Source organism: Zea mays, chromosome 5, assembly GCF_902167145.1.
Source record: "Zea mays cultivar B73 chromosome 5, Zm-B73-REFERENCE-NAM-5.0, whole genome shotgun sequence".
Lineage (NCBI taxonomy): Eukaryota > Viridiplantae > Streptophyta > Magnoliopsida > Poales > Poaceae > Zea > Zea mays.
The window spans coordinates 204,062,864-204,081,839 of NC_050100.1; the positions used below are offsets into that span (position 1 = coordinate 204,062,864).

An 18,976-nucleotide genomic window follows, 5' to 3' on the forward strand; every position below is an offset into this window, starting at 1 on the left:
TCAAGGTCCTATTTTTCCTTTCAACAACTCCATTTTGTTGAGGTGTATATGTGGCAGATACTTCATGCTTGATCCCAATTTCATCACAGTACTCATGAATGTTGGTGTTGTCAAATTCTTTGCCATTGTCACTTCTAATCTTCTTAATCTTGCAATCAAATTCATTTTGTGCTTTCTTGGCAAACTTCTTGAATATAGATGCAACTTCAGATTTGTCATGGAGAAAGAACACCCAAGTGTATCTTGAGAAGTCATCAACAATCACTAGACAGTAGAGGTTGCCACCGGCACTGACATAATTTGTAGGTCCAAATAAATCCATATGAAGTAGTTCCAGTGGCCTTGATGTTGACATGAAAGCTTTAGTAGGATGTGTATTTGCAACTTGCTTTCCAGCTTGACATGCACTGCATGGCTTGTCTTTTTCAAACACCACATCCTTTAATCCTCTAACCATATCTTTCTTTAATACCTTGTTGAGTGTGCTCATCCCAACATGTGCAAGCCTCCTATGCCAAAGCCATCCAAGAGAAGCTTTGGTGAAGAGGCAAGTTCTTAAGTCTGCATCTTCTGAAGTGAAATCCACTAAGTAGAGGTTGTTGTATCTAAATCCCTTGAATACCATTGATTCATCATCCATTTTTGTTACAATAACCTCTGATGGAGTGAATAAGCATTGAAGTCCAAGATCACAGAGTTGTCCCACTGATAATAAATTGAAGCTCAAGGGTGCAACTAAGAGAACATTTGATATTGATAAGTCATTTGAGATTGCCACCTTGTCAAGTCCTTGCACTTTTCCTTTTGAGTTGTCTCCAAATGTGATTTTATCTTGACCATCAACATTCTCATCTAGTGAGGTGAACATCTGTGGGTTGTCTGTCATATGTTGTGTGCATCCACTGTCAATAACCCAATGGCTCCCACCGGTCTTGTAGTTCACCTACATTCACAGACAATTCAAGCTTGAGTTTTGAGGGCCCTATATTGCATAGGACCAGTGACTCTCTCAATTAAGGACTTTGCCACCCAGATTTGTCTAGGTCTATTCTTATTTGGTGGACCTAGGAATGTAACCTTAATCTTTCTATTTGCAACCTTTCTTAGAACATAGTGAGCATTGAAAGCAAATGGTCTTGAGTGCTTAGGCAAGGGAGTTGGTGGTTTAGCTTTGCAGTTGTGGGCAAAATGACCTTCATTTCCACACTCAAAGCATTTGATTGGCTTGTGAGTCTGCTTTGGCTTGTATTGAGTGTAGCTTTCTTTTGCACAAAAGCATTGTATCCAATACCACTCTTGTTATTTTTCATAACAGTGTTCATAAGCAGCTCATTTTGGAGGTATTGACCCTTGTTGAACTTTTGCACACTTGTTGCAAGATGTTCATTTTCACTTTTTAGTTTATTGACCTCATTCTTAAGCCTTTGATTATCCACTGCCAACTCATTGTTGAAATCATTGTTCTCAATAGCAACTTTTCCTCTAGTAGTTGCATCAGTCAAGTAATTCTTCAATTTTTGGTTGTCTAAAGTCAGGACTTCAACTTTTTCAGTCAATTCAGCATGTAGACTAGTTTGCTCTTCTTGAATCAAGTCATCACATGAGGTTGCTACATCAAGCTTAACAACAGGGTTAATAGCCTCATGTGTTTTGCAAGATAAAAGTTCATTTTCAACAAGAAGATTGTCATGATCAAATTTAATTTGAGTATAGTCTTCCTTGATCTTTACTAGTCTATTTTGCAACTCCCTATTAGCTTCATTTAATTTGTCATATTTTTCCTTAGCATCTTTTAGGGAGTTTGTGAGCTCATTTACAGTTGATGACATAGTTTTATTTTCTTCTTTTATTTCATCACTAGCCTTTATAACTATGTCATACTTGGCATTTAAAGATTCATTTTCATTTTTCAACCTATCACATTTAGCTTTTGACTTTCTAATGATTTGAGTATATTCTTTAAGTAAGTCAGCTAACTCATCATATGAAGGTGAAGCAAATTCTTCATCACTATCACTATCACTATCATCATCAATATTAATATCATTTTGTACCTTCCGTTCACCCCTAGCCATGAGGCATAGGTGAGAAGTGGATGATGGCGATGGTGGTGGTGAAGAGAAGTCCCCGGCGATGGCCGCAACTTTTTCATCATTCTCTTCTTCACTTGAAGAAGACCCACTTGATGATTCGATGTCGGTGAGCCAGTCGCCAACAATATAGGCCTTTCCATTCTTCTTCTTGTGGAACCTCTTTTGCTTCCCATCCTTCCTCTTGAAGAATTTCTTTTCCTTCTTTTCATCATCGCTGTCATCTTCCTTCTTGCCCTTGAACTTGTTCTTCTTGGGCTTGTTGCATTGATGAGCAAGATGACCAAACTCACCACAGTTGTAGCAGTCCATCTCAGAAATGGGCTTTCTTTTGTTGGAAAAGAACTTCTTCTTTCTTGAATCAAATTTGATGCCTTCTCTATTTAGCTTCTTCAACATCTTGGTGGTCTTTCTTACCATCAAGGCAATGTTTGCATCAAGGTCATCATCACTTGAGGATTCTTCCTCAACTTGTATTTTTGCTTTTCCTTTTCTTTCATGATTTGCTTTGAGAGCCAAATCCTTTCTTTTGGAAGATGATTCTTCTTTGTCGTTGATGTGCATGTACATTTCATGGGCATTGATCTTTCCCAAAATTTGTGTAGGTGTGGTAACTGAAAGATCCATTTGATGTAGCACAGTGACAATGTGTCCATATTTGTCTATTGGGAGGACACTGAGAATCTTCCTCACAACATCCGGTTGTGAGATTTGAGTAAGCCCCAATCCATTGACTTCCTCTACAAGAATATTCAGTCGTGAGTACATAACATTTGCATTTTCATTAGTAAGCATTTCAAAGGAATTTAACTTTCGCATGGCTATGTGATATCTTTCCTCACGTTCACTTCTAGTTCCTTCATGTAGAGCACAAATGTCCATCCACAAATCATGAGCATTTTTATGATTCCTTACTCTATTGAACACATCTTTGCAAAGGCCTCTAAAAAGGGTGTTTTTGGCCTTAGCATTCCATTTCTCATAATTGAACTCATCACCTACAAGATTTGTGGGATCTCTAGGTTCGGGAACCCGTGTGTGGCGGATTTATAGACACCAATGTCTATAGCCTCTAAGTATGCTTCCATACGAATTTTCCAATAAGGAAAATCGTCACCATCAAAAACGGGAGGAGGTCCATCCCCACCGGACATCGTAACTCTAGCGGTTAAGCTAATCTATGAGCAACAAGGCTCTGATACCAATTGAAAGGATCACGATGCCCAAGAGGGGGGGTGAATTGGGCTTTTCTAAAAATCAACACTAATTAAAACCTAAGCAAGAGCTAAACAAGAGCCCAACTTCACCCCAACAAGTAGCACTAAGAATATAATACTAGAAATGTAACAAAGCTAAGATAATACTTCAAATACTTGCTAAACAAATACACAATGTAAAGTGCTTGAATTAAGTGCGGAATGTAAAGCAAAGTTTAGAAGACTCCTCCAATTTTTCCCGAGGTATCGAAGAGTCGGCACTCTCCACTAGTCCTCGTTGGAGCACCCGCGCAAGGGTATCGCTCCCCCTTGGTCCTCGCAAGAACCAAGTGCTCACTACGAGATGATCCTTTGCCACTCCGGCGCGGTGGATCCCTCGAGACCGCTTACAAACTTGAGTCGGGTCACCAACAAGATCTTCACGGTGATCACCGAGCTCCCAACGCCACCAAGCCGTCTAGGTGATGCCGATCACCAAGAGTAACAAGCCGTAGACTTTCGCTTGACCAAGAGAAGCCTAATGCAAGTGGTGTGTGCTCTAGGTGGCTCTCACTAGCGCTAATGAGGAACAAGCGCGGATTATGATTCTCTAATCTCCTCACTAGGCTTTTGGTGCTTGCAATGCTCTACCAATGTGCTGGAATAAATGTGGAGTGCAAGACATTGAATATGGTGGGTGGAGGGGGTATAAATAGCCCTCACCCACCAACTAGCCGTTACAGGCAATTTGCTGCGCGATGGCGCACCGGACAGTCCGGTGCGCCACCGGTGCGCCAACGGTGCGCCACCGGTGCGCCAACGGTCACTTCCAACGGCTAGTTCTGACAGGGAGCCGTTGGACTCATGGCGCACCGGACAGTGAACAGTCCACTGTCCGGTGCACACCGGACAGTCCGGTGCGGTGTCCGGTGTGCCACTAAAATTCAACTCTGAACGCTGCGCTCTCGGGTTTCTGCGGAGGGAAAACACTCTGCCGTGGACCAGCCCGGCCCCATCTGGCAGAGGGTGCACCGGACAGTCCGGTGCACACCGGACAGTCCGGTGCCCCTAAGCCAGAAACACTCAGTCTTGTTTTCAGCTGATTTTCAAATCGGTTTTCGCTCTAACTTGTGTGTGAGTTCTCGAGTGACACCTAGCACTGTATATGAGTGTGATTGTGCACCAACACTACACTAGAACTCTCTTGGTCAAACTACTCATCGACAACCCCTCTTTATAGTACGGCTAAAAGAGAATAAAAGTCCTAACTAAATCGCGAGTGTCCACATCTCCTTGACACTCGGACTCCGTAGACCTTCACCTTTTGTTCCGTCGTTTTAGCCGTCGCTTCGAGTTCTTATTTCCGGGATTGTTTTCACCATTGTAGTACTTCTACCTGTCATGCGACCTAACTTACCATTTGTCTCTACAAAACACACGTTAGTCACATATAATATTACGTTGTCATTAATCACTAAAACCAACCAGGGGCCTAGATGCTTTCAGACCCTAAGGAAGCTCACCTTACGGCCGTAAAACGAATCTTGAGATATTTGGCTTATACACCTAAGTTTGGGCTTTGGTACCCTCGGGGATCCACATTTGATTTGATTGGTTATTCGGATGCCGATTGGGCGGGGTGTAAGATTAATAGAAAGAGCACATCGGGGACTTGCCAGTTCTTGGGAAGATCCTTGGTGTCTTGGGCTTCAAAGAAGCAAAATTCGGTTGCTCTTTCCACCGCCGAAGCCGAGTACATTGCCGCAGGCCATTGTTGCGCGCAATTGCTTTGGATGAGGCAAACTCTGCGGGACTACGGTTACAAATTAACCAAAGTCCCTTTGCTATGTGATAATGAGAGTGCAATCAAGATGGCGGATAATCCCGTCGAGCATAGCCACACTAAACACATAGCCATTCGGTATCATTTTCTTAGGGATCACCAACAAAAGGGAGATATCAAGATTTCTTACATTAATACTAAAGATCAATTAGCCGATATCTTTACCAAGCCACTTGATGAACAAACTTTTAACAAACTTAGGCATGAGCTAAATATTCTTGATTCTAGGAACTTCTTTTGTTAATTTGCACACATAGCTCTTTTATATACCTTTGATCATGTCTCTTTCATATGCCATGACTAATGTGTTTTCAAGTCTACTTCAAACCAAGTCATAGGTATATTGAAAGGAAATTGGAGTCTTCGGCGAAGACAAAGGCTTCCACTCTGTAACCCATCCTTCGCCGTCGCTCCGCGCCTCTCTCCATCTTTGGGGGAGAAAGCAAAAGAACTTCGTCTTTGGTACAATCTTCACTCATTTATTTATGACCAAAGGGGAAGAAAGTACTAAAAGGGCTCTAATGATTCCGTTTTTGGCGATTCATGCCAAAGGGGGAGAAAGCATGAGGCCCAAAGCAAAAGGACCGCACCACCACCTAATTTTAAAATTGGAGATTTTTAATTGATAAATTTCAATTTGGTATCTTATTGTGTTCAAAAGGGGGAGAAAGTAGTATTTCAAAAATGATATATCAAAACCCTCTTGAACACTAAGAGGAGGATCTCATTTAGGGGGAGTTTTGTTTAGTCAAAGGAAAAGCATTTGAAACAGGGGGAGAAAATTTCAAATCTTGAAAATGCTTCGTAAAATCTTATTCATTTACCTTTGACTATTTGCAAAAGAACTTTGAAAAGGATTTGCAAAAACAAAACATGTGGTGCAAGCGTGGTCCAAAATGTTAAAAATGAAAAAACAATCCATGCATATCTTGTAAGTATTTATATTGGCTCAATTCCGAGCAACCTTTGCACTTACATTATGCAAACTAGTTTAATTATGCACTTCTATATTTGCTTTGGTTTGTGTTGGCATCAATCACCAAAAAGGGGGAGATTGAAAGGGAATTAGGCTTACACCTAGTTCCTAAATAATTTTGGTGGTTGAATTGCCCAACACAAATAATTGGACTAACTAGTTTGCTCTAGTGCATAAATTATATAGGTACCAAAGGTTCACACTTAGCCAATAAAAAGATCAAGTATTGGGTTCAACAAAAGAGCAAAGGGACAACCGAAGGCACCTCTGGTCTGGCGCACCGGACTGTCCGGTGTGCCACCGGACATGTCCGGTGCACCAAAGGACTCCAGTGCGAACTCGTCGCCTTCGGGAAATTCCAGAGGCAACTCCGTTATAATTCACCGGATTGTCCGGTGTACACCGGACAGTGTCCGGTGCTCCAAGGAAGAGCGGCCTCCGGAACTCGCCAGCTTCGGGAATTCGCAACGGCTGCTCCGCTATAATTCATCGGACATGTCCGGTGTACACCGGACTGTCCGGTGTAACTGCGGGGCAACGACTACTTCGCGCCAACGGTCACCTGCAACGGCAATTAATGCGCGCCAGAGCGCGCAGAAGTCAGGCACGCGCGTAGTGGCGCACCGGACACTCTACAGTACATGTCCGGTGCGCCACCGAACATCCAGGCGGGCCCAGAAGACAGAGCTCCAACGGTCGGAACCCAACGGTTTTGGTGACGTGGCTGGCGCACCGGACATGTCCGGTGTGCACCGGACTGTCCGGTGCACCATGCGACAGTCAGCCCCACCAAACGACTAGTTTGGTGTTGGTGGTTGGGGCTATAAATATCCCCAACCACCCACCATTCATGGCATCCAAGTTTTCCACTTCTCAACCACTTACAAGAGCTAGGCATTCAATTCTAGACACACCAAAGAGATCAAATCCTCTCCAATTCCACACAAGGCTTTAGTGATTAGCGAGAGAGATTTGCCGTGTTCTTTTGAGCTCTTGCGCTTGGATTGTTTCTTTTCTTTCTCACTTGTTCTTGTGATCAAAACTCCATTGTAATCAAGGCAAGAGGCACCAATTGTGTGGTGGCCCTTGCGGGGAAGTTTTGTTCCCGGTTTTGATTTGAGAAGAGAAGCTCACTCGGTCCGAGGGACCGTTTGAGAGAGGGTAAGGGTTGAAAGAGACCCGGCCTTTGTGGCCTCCTCAACGGGGAGTAGGTTTGCAAGAACCGAACCTCGGTAAAACAAATCCGCGTGTCACACTCTTCATTTGCTTGCAATTTGTTTTGTGCCCTCTCTCTCGGACTCGTTATTATTTCTAACGCTAACCCAGCTTGTAGTTGTGATTAATTTTGTAAATTTCAGTTTCGCCCTATTCACCCCCCTCTAGGCGACTATCAGAGGGTCTAATTGTACTTGGCAGAGCCGGACGATTCCTCAGTTACCTATAAATACTCCTGCACTGTGCCGATGCGGGGGACGAAGAAAAAACATTGTTGCCCTAATGCTTTGTGTTTAGTAGCATCAAACTGTCTCCACTCTTTCATCGTTGGATTTTGTTGTCCCTGAATTAGCAAGTTCCAACATTTGGTGCCCACCGTTCGTGCTACGACAAAGCATCCCCGCGATGGCACCCAAGAGAGCAAGTTCGAAGGTCGTCGCTTCCGTCAACGACGCGGCGGCTAAGGTAAGGAGGCCGACACACGCAACTCTTGATCTGTCGTATTGTTGTTGCCTCGTCTAGCACCGTAGCATTGAGGGTGGCAGGTAGTGTGCTCCGTTGAAGGCGCTATAGGAGCTTTGTATCCTCTAAAATGTGAATAGTTATGGAGGAGAGTGAAGCGTTGAAGAAAGTCTCGGTGAGTGTTGAAGGAGGGTGTAGCCGGTTATTTTGATGCATGCGAGAATATTATGATTTGCACGTGTGTGCACCCAATTGCATGCTCTATCAGTCTGATTGGTTGCCCGTATCAACTCATCTCGGACCATCGCATGCGTTGATTTTGTTTGAGCTTATGTTTGGTTGACTGTACGTGGTAGACGCAGGTTGCATGAGTGGATGCAAAACAAGTCATTTTAAGGTTATTAACCTGCATCCGTCTGTACGCCCAAAACTACGGTATCCGGTCCAGCCGGCCAGGGCGCGCCCAGCCTGTCCATACGCGCGCAGCTATCCAATCAAGCCCTATATAAACGAGAATTGCAATGACATGATTTCTACTAGTTGAATAATAATGTTAGTTTTAAGAGCATGTTTGGAACAACTCCAGCTCTAACAAATTTGATGAATTTAGTGGAGCAGGTTATTAGCTGCTCCAGAAAATCGTGGAGCTTGGGTTGTAAGTCTTTATAATAAATTTAAATAAATCATTTTTATTATTTAGATTCAAAATATTTTTAAATTTTTAAAAATTAATATCATAAACTACATCTATATAATGTAGTTGGAACCTGGAACCATCCCAAACAACTTATTAGTACCATGACATATGTGTACTGAATTGCATATTTCAGATACATCCAAAATTGTAAAGTTAAATAGTAATGTTAGCTTTTAGTACGGTAAGTGTTGTAATGATATTAACGTTGTTAACCGAACAAAAGCAAAGGAGTACTGAAAGACCGAGAAAGCTCATCCAAACTGCTATAGGCTCCTTTTAAACTACGAGAGAGTACACAGCAGGCACCTATGCTGATATATTGTTAGGAGTTAGGTCGTTCCTAACCAGAAGTTAGACGGTTCCTAGTGTGCCAACTAAGCAAAATGCTGATGTGTTGCTGTCGATATAGAAAAATATATATATCGAAACGAGAAACAAAACGCAAAGAGAAAAGTTAGATGATTAAATGAATATTTCATCTCTAGAAAGTATCTATTAAAAATATAGTTTTTAGATAGTATTTAGATTAATTAGGAAGCACAGAAACTATTGTACCACTATTGTACGCCTTTTATAGCACAGTGGAAGTCAGCAGGTCTACGTGCTCGTCCTGTCCTCCCTGACTACTGTACTATCGTCTATGGCAACCCAACTTGTAGCAGGTAGGTCATCATGGCATCATGAATATCGAATTTGTACTGGTCATGCTCCATGTGTTTTTTAAATTATAATTTATTGATAAAGTATTTCAAATCCGACCACAAATAGAATAAAATAATAATATTTAAATATCAAACGAGTACCGTTTTTATAGTATGCCTATTCGATTATATTTTTGTATTTTTATTTAATAATTTGGTTCAATTTAAAAGTCTTCAAGCAAATTAAAACAAGCTTTAGAACTGTCGGAGTACAATGTAACTGTCCCGGAGGGGTCTCGACCGTTTTGGCCTCTCACTCTAGCTACCATCAGCGCACGTCCAATTCCATTCCAGCAACACCTTTTTTTTTCTTCGGTGACCACAGGTCATAACGATGAGTCATAATATAGTACTACGCAGTATCAATGTCAGCGCGTACGTGTAGTACGGAATACAGTACTAAACCACAGCTATCCATGGGGCGTACGATGGATTGGGGGCATTATTGTTGCTGCCAATCCTACCGCACAAGAGCCATGCATGGGCTCCACAGTAGTAGTACATACTACTGACCATATGTATTTCAGTATTTGTATTGTTAAGGGGTGTTTGGTTCTGTGGACTAAAGTTTAGCCCGGGTCACATCAAGCGTTTGACTTTTAAGTAGGAGTATGAAATATAGACCCAACCAACTGTACTAGATTCGTCTCACTTTTTAATCTTCGGCTGAGAAATTAGTTTTATAATCCGACTACATTTAATACCCGAACGGAAGTTCAAACATTCGATGTGGTAGAGGCTAAATTTTAGCAGGGGCAAACCAAACACCCCCTTAGTTTAGGCTATCCGCAACCGTTACCTCTAAATTTTTCCCCCTATATCACTTTCCCCCCCTATTTCCCCCCCCTATTTTTTCATCTCCCGCAGCGGTTCCCCCTAAATACTCCCTCTATACCCCACTACCACTATAAAATATCATTTTCTATACCAACTATCAATTTTTTATCTACTAACAATTACTCGTGGACCCACAGCACAGTGTTTAGGGTGATGAACAGTGACACGCTAGATCTGGGGGGAGAGAGAAGGAGACCGACACGTAGGGGGCGCTGTAGGGGGCACCGCTGCGACCATAGGGTGCCCCCTACAGCCGACATGCGAGGGGAGGGGGCGCGGTAGCGTTCACCGTTGCGCTCAGTCTTACCATGAGATGCGATGGTGCGTGAGCCACGAGGTGAACGACCCTAGAACTAGCCCATGCTTTAATCCGTATCAACTTCTGTTGTTTTTATAATGTTTATTTGTCTCTATAGATTATAGTTTAAATAGTTAATTTTAATTCAGTGCCGGCTCCACGACACATGAATCGTAGCGTCGTAGGGCAATAAGAGCCGTTTGTAGGACGCTAGAACTGTAGAAGATAGTAAGCTAAAAAAAAACTAATGATTTGGAGAAATCTAACCATCTGTGTTTCTTTATATATAGCCAAATCTTCTAGTGCCTTTACAAGTCTGTTTAGAAAGATGATTTTTGGACCTGCAATGTTACTATATATATACAATATAAACCTTTCTAGACAAATCTTTCTGTTCCAAGTACGCAGTTAACTAAAATTTCTCTCTTCTGGTTCACTCGTTTCCTAGGCACCCAACACTGGCCCAGCTGCTGGAAGCAACAAGCAAGGCAGCCGCCTCTTTTCAACGTCACCAGCATCATTAAAGATTATAAGATATCATAATCCCAGTGCTGACTGACTGGCCCTCTCTTTTAGACCTGTTTAGATTTATTATTATCGGCTAATAATTAACTAGCTAATAACTCATATTTAATGATATAGTTAGCTAACTATTAACTGAAGTGTGTTTAGAACTGATAACAGATGCTACTAGGATAACTATTAGCTACTATAATCGGATTTTTTTAACTAGTGAGATAGTTATTACCTAGAGGTTCAGTTAACAATTACCTATTTTTATTACTTGTACATGTTGAGATAACAAAGGTAATTATTAACAATTAGTTATTTTATTAGCTATATATTTTAGATCTAAAAGCGATAACTACTAGCATATTACTATTATATATAGGCATCTGAACAGGGTCTTAATCCATCTATTTTATTTGAGGCTAGGATGCAGTCAAAAGCACCATCCGGACGGAAACAAGCAAGCGGCTGATCCAACGACCAGCCGCAAGGAATGAACTGGTTGCCTTTGCCTGTTGTATAAACTAGCAGTAACCACTATGGCACTATCCATTAACCAGACACAGCGTCCAGCCAGGCTTTTGCCTACAAAACAACGCACCACGCCGCCGCCGCTCGCCGCCCACTTCTCTCCCACCTTCCCTCCACTCTTTTGCCTGTCGCGGGGTTAGAATCCCATGGCGCTGTCGTCCGAGATCCGCTTCGGCCACCAGATCCCCCTATCCCACTGCGACACTGACTCCTACGAGGAGGAGGAAGAGGAGGAAGGAGAGGAAGAGGAAGACGAGGAGGAGGAGTTCGAGGGGGAGGAGGAGGAGGAGGAGATGGATGAGGTGACGGTTTCGTCTCCGCTGATGCTTCCGGCAACGGAGGCCAGGGGAGGGGTGTCCGTGGTCGAGATGGTGACGGGGGCGCTCCGGAGGTCGCTCATGCTGTGCAGCAGCAGCGCCGGCGCCGGCGTGCGCGAGCCGGAGCAGGAGGAGGACGGGGCGACTCCCCCGGGTGGTATGCAGATAGGGGGACCAACGGATGTGCGGCACGTCTCGCACGTCACCTTCGACCGCTTCGTTGGCTTCCTCGGCCTCCCCGCTGACCTCGAGCCCGACGTGCCTCGCCCCGTGCCGAGCGCCAGGTCAGTGTTCCAACACCTTTTACTCCCCATTTGTTTGATCTGTCTATGCGCATCGTTTCCTGCCCGGGATTCCCAGGCAATTTTGTGGGTGAACTCTGCGACTGGGATCCGCCCCTAGAAATTTGGAATTTGGTGTCTGGTTGAACTGAATTTTGCGTTGTTCTGACGTTAAAGTTAAGTTGTCCAACAGCGCTGCCTATACATGTCACTCTACGTTAAGCTCACTTGGGTGAATCAGGAGTTCTGGACATGTTAGATACGTATATGAATCTGGAGTTCTCGACATAGATACGTATGTTAGGTAGGTGTTGGGCTGGTGAGCGGCACGCCACTGTATTGCCTGCCGTGCCTCCGACAAGCCGAGCTAGCAGCTCGTAGTCTGCCACGGCGAGGTCGGCGTGCCCTGTCTGGCCCGATCAAAATACTGCCGTGCCTGACCCTGCCCGTGTAGGCACGGGGCGCCTATTCGCCACCTAACTGAACAAAGATGCCACAGTACGATAGATGTTTAGCTTTCGGGATTACATAGGATGAGCCGATGATGCTGTTGCTTTGTGATCGTGACCTCATTTACAGGACAACTGCTGTTTCCAAGGCTGACATGACCAAGTTCAACTACTGGGGAATATTCTAAAGTGCTTTTCCTGTGGGAAATTGGTCTGTTTGTACTTGCGATGGAGTGGGATATTGTGTTGCTCCGTCCTTTTTAGTTTTCTATATTCATTTCCTGGCAGGGAAAGGTACTTGAGTTTATTAGCGGTTTTGTTTAGTTAGTGTTTATCTGTTGCAGTGTCCTGGTATCCATAGCCTTTGAGTTGCACTTGTGTTTACGACAAATAGTTGTTTGTTTTTCCTCGACGCACGTTGAATCCTGAACGTCCATATTTCCTGAAGCCTAGCTGTATTTAGGTTTACTGAATGGTTTATTTCTGCATACAGTGTGAGCGTATTTGGAGTTTCACCAACTTCCATGCAGTGCTCGTATGATAGAAGAGGAAACAGTGTGCCAACTATACTCTTGACTATGCAAAAGAAGTTATATTCACTTGGGGGTCTTCAGGTAACAGATCCCAAAATTCTGAAATCAGAGTGGCAGCATTGGTACTGGTTGTTCTGATTTTTTTTCTTGTTCTAACAGGCTGAAGGGATATTCAGGATAAATGCAGACAATAGCCAGGAACTATATGTGAGGGATCAACTAAACAGGGGGATTGTTCCAGATGGTGTTGATTTGCACTGCCTTGCCGGACTGATGAAGGTTTGTTCGAGTGTTTACCTTTGAATTTTTTTTCTTCCTTTTGCATCGCCTTTGTTTTATTAACGTAACAAACTTTTGCATATACGCATTAGCAGTGTCATTGTCTAAAATTTAAAGATTCCTTAAGTCTTTAAATATGTTCATTGAGACACACCCAATAATCAGTACACCGATCAGTACGAAGCACAAACTATAGCTCGGCAGATTAAGATTCCTTTTCATTTAGCTTCTCGTCTACATTAGTCATCATTAATGTATGTGTTGCTGATTATAGGCATGGTTCCGGGAACTTCCAAGTGGAGTACTGGACTCGTTGACTCCAGAACAAGTGATGCACTGCAACACTGAAGAAGAGTGTAGCCATCTTGCAAGCACCCTACCTCCTGTCGAAGCAGCATTGCTTGAATGGGCCATCAGTCTCATGGCAGATGTCGTGGAAAACGAAAGCTACAACAAGATGAACGCTCGCAACATCGCTATGGTTTTCGCACCGAATATGACCAAGGTTACTGACAAGCATATTTGTTTCTCTCAGCGTACCTTTTTTCTCTCTCTTCAAAATCCGTAGTCTAACCACGGAGCATTCATCCCTTTCAGATGGCGGACCCCTTGACTGCTTTGATACATGCCGTTCAAGTGATGAATTTCCTCAAGACATTGATCTTGAGAACTGTAAAAGAAAGGGAGGAGGCTGCTAAAGTAGCCAGGGCGTTCCCATCGAGCTCTGGTTCCCCGAGCGACAAAGATGAGCCTCAAACTGTAGAACAGTTGGACATGCTCTTCGTCTGTTCAAGTCAGCAAAATGTAGAGTATCCTATGGTTGATGAGGCTAAGTTTGACCAGTTCCTTTTTAGAGTGGAAGAAGCTCTTCACCATGAGACGCAAGGCAGCACAGATGGACCCAAGAATCATGACAGCGGTAGAGGTGACCAGAGAAGTAACAGTGAGATCACTCCATTGGACACCGGTTTGACCGGCCAAAATGAGTTCAGTAACAACAGCGAGGAAGGTCTCTTTGACAAGTTTAAATTTAGGAAAGGGGTAGGGAGGCTCTGCAGGCACCCTGTGTTTCAGCTGAGTAGGTCCATGAAGAAGTCAGATGAAGCGGAGCAAGCATGTGTATAGGGCATGCCTGTGCAGTGGATAATATTGACACACCTGTATTTCTCTGCAGCTTGTTTACTGTGTAGGTCTTCGGCTATTCTCCTAGATTGTGTGCCTAGAAGGCATTGGCCCCATTATTAGTACTGATTTGGGTGTATATGTGACTATGTCAGCTGTTCACTTATTGCTGTCCTAATTGTTAAGAAGCTATCATGCACTAGTGATTTTTCTTAGTTTGTCAGATAGAATCTCGTGTGTGATTTTCATTTGGAGGGTGACTCCGAATTGCTTTGTGCTTAATCTACCCTTAGACTATCTCTATCAACTTACTCATCTACGTTCTTATATTTAAACTTCACTATACAAGAATGTATTCAAAGCTCACTATACAAACAATATAATCTACCATGCAAAATATATGAGTTAATGGGTAAGCTGTTGGAGGCGGGTCTTAGTAGTGGAAAAGTTTTCGACATTTAGATGTCATTTGGTTTTACATATTTTATAACGTAATGGATAATTGATAATGTTAAATTATATTTGTTTAAGTCTAACTATAATCAGATACCACTAAAGATGGCCAAACGGGCCGCGCTGGTCCGGCCCGGTGAAGCCCGGCTCGTTTTGGGCTCGGCCCACCAGGCACGGTTAGAAAATCGTATCGGACCGTCTAAGCCCGCGGGCTCGATTTTCTGTCTGAGCCCGGCCCGTTGAGCACGAAAAAACGGGTTAAGCGGGCCGGTAAGCACGTTTTAGTGCAAAAAATGGGTTTAACGGGCTTTGAGGTAAACGGGCCGTGCCGACTAGCTCATCGTACCTAGTTTTCTGTCCGAGCCTGGCCCGCTTATTCGTGCCGGGCCGGCCCGGGCCGTACCGGACTCGCAGGCCTCGTGCTTATTGGTCATCTATAGATACCACACTGTGAATTGGTATCGATCTATTCAAACCTATTGCCGTTGGTACTTAAAATCGAATCATTATCATTATTATTATATTTCGTGAATAAACAACAACTTAGCTTGTGATTGTCTACACACCCTTTGAACAGCAAGGACAAGGAGTAAGCACCGCAGGGCCAGAAAGGCAAGCAACTCTGCCGCAGTTCTTGATCCTACGACTACGAGAGCAACTCTAGACTCATTGGGAAGTACATGAACCGAATCCATCCACTTAATCTTGAAAATGTTGTCATTGTCCTGGGACCTTTCTCGCTGGCGTTTTCCTATCCATCCCCATCAAGCCGGCGTCGACGTCAAGTTGAAAGAAGCATGGAGACGCAAACGTTTTATCCCGTCAAAGTAGATAGATACGTACGTGTGCTTTGACTTGAGCCGGTCCGCTGCCACAGTTCCCTATCAGATGCAGCCGGATCAAATGCAGCGTGGTGGGGTTTCAGAATGTAAGGCGCTACGAATTTCTAGCCCTTTCGCCAGCGGAATGAATATTCCGGTATTGGTTCAAGTGCAGCATGGTAGGGTTTCATGAAAGCGATGCTGTGGATGGTGCCCGCGGGGCTCGTCTCGTCCTCCTCGGTCGGCACCCCGCTCGTCGCGTGGCTCTCCGTCCTCGCCTAGGGGGCTAGGAGCGTGTCGCAGCTTTTCTATTTCTCAATCATCCGTCCTCGGCACGCGCATGTTCTTGGTCCTGGGCTTAATTATGTATGGGCTAGCCAAGGCCTCATGCTGTGAGAGATGCTTCTCAACCCTAGGGCCCAGTTGGGTGCAGTGCTGGGCCTTTTTTAGGCTTGGGCCCAAAGACTCAGCGGCGGCGGCACTGCAAAGCGCCTGGCCGCCTGGGACTTCTTTTTTTCCATTTCTTCCCGTCTCTCGCGGTGTGTACGGATCCGCAGAGGTCATGTTGAGGCGAGCTCTCACGATCAATACAGTCTTTCAGGGGCAGAAACCAGCTGTCCTGTATAATTGCCCGCCCAGAAGCAAGGGCCACAGGGACGGGACGGGGAAGGCTTCGTCCCTGTCCCTGTCCACCAAAGCATTGCATTTGCATGTTCCTGTCCTGCCTCCTGGTCATCCTGACCTGAGGGGACCTTGGTTGGTGGTCGAATGGAGAACGGAGCGTATGGCTCCAGAATGCGTACTTTTCACCGCTTTTCGTTTTTCTTACAGTCCCTGACTGACATCTAACGGATCGGTCCCATCCCCCGCTAGAGCTGGTGATTATGCAGTTGATGAGTACGATGAGTATGCAGCGACACATGCACGCGTTGACATAGGTAAAAAGCAACGGTACACAACACAGTAATGCTAGTATACCTAAAAACCAACAAAACCGAGAACTATCACGTATCCGCATCGCAAACCATCTGATGTGGCCAGGCATGTGCTTTTTTTGTGCGGACGTGATTCAGACCTCTCCCCGGTAGCGACAACATTAGACCTGGCATTTTTTTCCAGCTAACTTCGTGTCATGTTGCAGTGGCGAAGCTAGAGCAAAATTGAGAGTGATGCATTTGCCTTGTGGATGCATAAGAATTTATTTTAACCAATTCTATAAATTTTATGTTTTTGGGGTGCATTTGCATCCGCTACCTATAGTGTAGCTTCGCCTAGGGGTGGGCATTCGGGTTACCCGAAAAATTCGGGTCGGGTAATTCAGGTTTTTTTAATTTCGGGTTTTAAAAACTGCTACCCGAAGTATACCCGAAATAAACGGGTACCCGAAAATTCGGGTATCTAAAAAAATCGGGTTCGGGTAATCCCGATTTACCCGATTACTACACTAGGTAGAAAAATACCCATCTATACTGTATGGCTCCTGTATATAATATTACATCCACAAATGAATATTCAAGTAGGAGAGGCACACGTAAACACCGACACATGCAATGACGAAATTAAGCCGCCCTAACCGTCTAACCGTGATCGGCTACCGATAAAAAAAGATTGTTAAAACAAGCTAGTGTGATGTGAAATAGAACAAGCCTCCAGTTTGTTATTACTCAATCAAAGTAATGAACGTCATCACAGCTAGCACTTGGTGAATAAATATATAATATTCGCAAGCATCCTAGTACGTACTGCCTGAGTATACCATTTGGCACTGCTTGGGGTAATCACATGGATTGAGGTGCCAAGCTACATTTCATCGTCAGTCGTTAGCTTCTTGCATTACAGTACAGTACTCTCCAGTGTGCAGTTACATGGCATACAGAGCCAGTGAACATCTCATAAACATCAATAGCACAAATAACATATACTGTAATAATTTCGGGTAGTTCGGGTACCGAGACATGTTACCCGATTTACCCGAAAAAATTTCGGGTTTTCATACTTAGGATCCGAACTAATGTTTGGGTAATTCGGGTTCGGGTAGATCGGGTGTGGGTTCGGGTAGTTCGGGTTTGGGTAATGAGTATCGGGTTTTTTGCCCACCTCGCCCCTGTCATGTTGGGTTTATGTGTTGTCTAACGAGTCATCTAGGTTGTAACGGTTCACGTCACTTAACAACGTCCGACAACGGTGGCCATAGGTTAGATCAGGGGAAAAAAATAAGAGCTTGTTTTTTTGTAAAAGGAGCGACAGTGAAAACCGAAGAAATTGGTGCTCTATATGAATAGCGATTAGCACCAGTATGACAAATAGAGTTATTCTTTTTTACCAAATGTAAAAAATAGCGAAAAAAAATCCACATACACCACTCCATGACCGACAAGAGATGAAAATAAATGTTAATGTCATACAGAGAATTAGTCCTTTTTTGTACCGTTTAACTGTCAATTGTCCAACTATTAAACCAGGGTAGCGGCTAAGGTACTCCTATTACCAGTTCCGTATCAGGAGATAATATCAAGTAAATCTGACTTATTATTTTTCGGATTTTACAAATTAACGAAATCAAGTATATGGGATCTGAAAGGGAAATGTGCCCTTAGGCCATTTCTAAGTATTTTGGTGATTGAGTGCCAACACAAGTGCTTAAATGTGAATCTATGCCCATGGATGAACAAAGTGCAAATCAAGAGCAAAGGTATGTTTCTAAGTCTTAGTACATTGGTTTTGTGTACTAATATACTTGTCTAAGTATCAGAAACAGAATGAAGAAGAAAAGAGAAGAGTTGGCTGTGTACAGCCAAGAGGCTGTTTCGGTCTGGGGCACCGGACTGTCCGGTGGTGCACCGGACAGTGTCCGGTGCGCCAGGCTGCCTCGGGCGAAGTGGCCGCTCTCGGGAATTCGCCGACGACGTACGGCTAAAATTCACCGGACTGTCCGGTGTGCACCGGACTGTCCGGTGAGCCAACGGTCGGCCGGGCCAACGGTCGGCCGCGCGATCTGCGCGGGACACGTGGCCAAGCCAACGGCTAGAAGGGGCACCGGACTGTCCGGTGTGCACCGGACATGTCCGGTGCGCCAACGGCTCCCAGATCTGCAACGGTCGACTGCGCCGTTTAAGGAAGGAAATCGGGCACCGGACAGTGTCCGGTGTGCACCGGACTGTCCGGTGCACCCGACGACAGAAGGCAGGATTGGCCTTCCAGAATTGTTCTCAACGGCTCCTAGCTGCCTTGGGGCTATAAAAGGGACCCCTAGGCGCATGGAGAAGAATACCAAGCATTCCTACAACATTCCTAAGCACCAAGACATCGATTCCGCGCATTTGGTTCATTGTGATAGCATCAAGAGCTCTTGTTGAGTTGTGAAC

At 44.3% G+C, this 18,976-nt stretch overlaps 1 protein-coding gene across 1 annotated transcript; it reads left to right on the forward strand.

The window, feature by feature from the left end:
• The first annotated feature begins 11,399 nt into the window (after positions 1-11,399).
• Positions 11,400-14,533, forward strand: LOC100284449 (uncharacterized). Its single transcript, NM_001371996.1, has 5 exons — positions 11,400-11,957; positions 12,897-13,017; positions 13,096-13,215; positions 13,490-13,720; positions 13,813-14,533. The coding sequence occupies exons 1-5, from the start codon at positions 11,503-11,505 to the stop codon at positions 14,338-14,340; spliced, it is 1,455 nt and encodes a 484-aa protein (NP_001358925.1). The 5' UTR covers positions 11,400-11,502; the 3' UTR covers positions 14,341-14,533.
• Positions 14,534-18,976: the final 4,443 nt, after the last annotated feature.

Bases quoted from the DNA above. Each gene is read 5' to 3' on its own strand.
- LOC100284449 (NM_001371996.1), top strand. From the start codon at position 11,503: ATGGCGCTGTCGTCCGAGATCCGCTTCGGCCACCAGATCCCCCTATCC. The intron at 11,958-12,896 runs GTCAGTGTTCCA...TTCTGCATACAG, and splicing joins CGCCCCGTGCCGAGCGCCAG to TGTGAGCGTATTTGGAGTTT. The intron at 13,721-13,812 runs GTTACTGACAAG...CATCCCTTTCAG, and splicing joins TCGCACCGAATATGACCAAG to ATGGCGGACCCCTTGACTGC.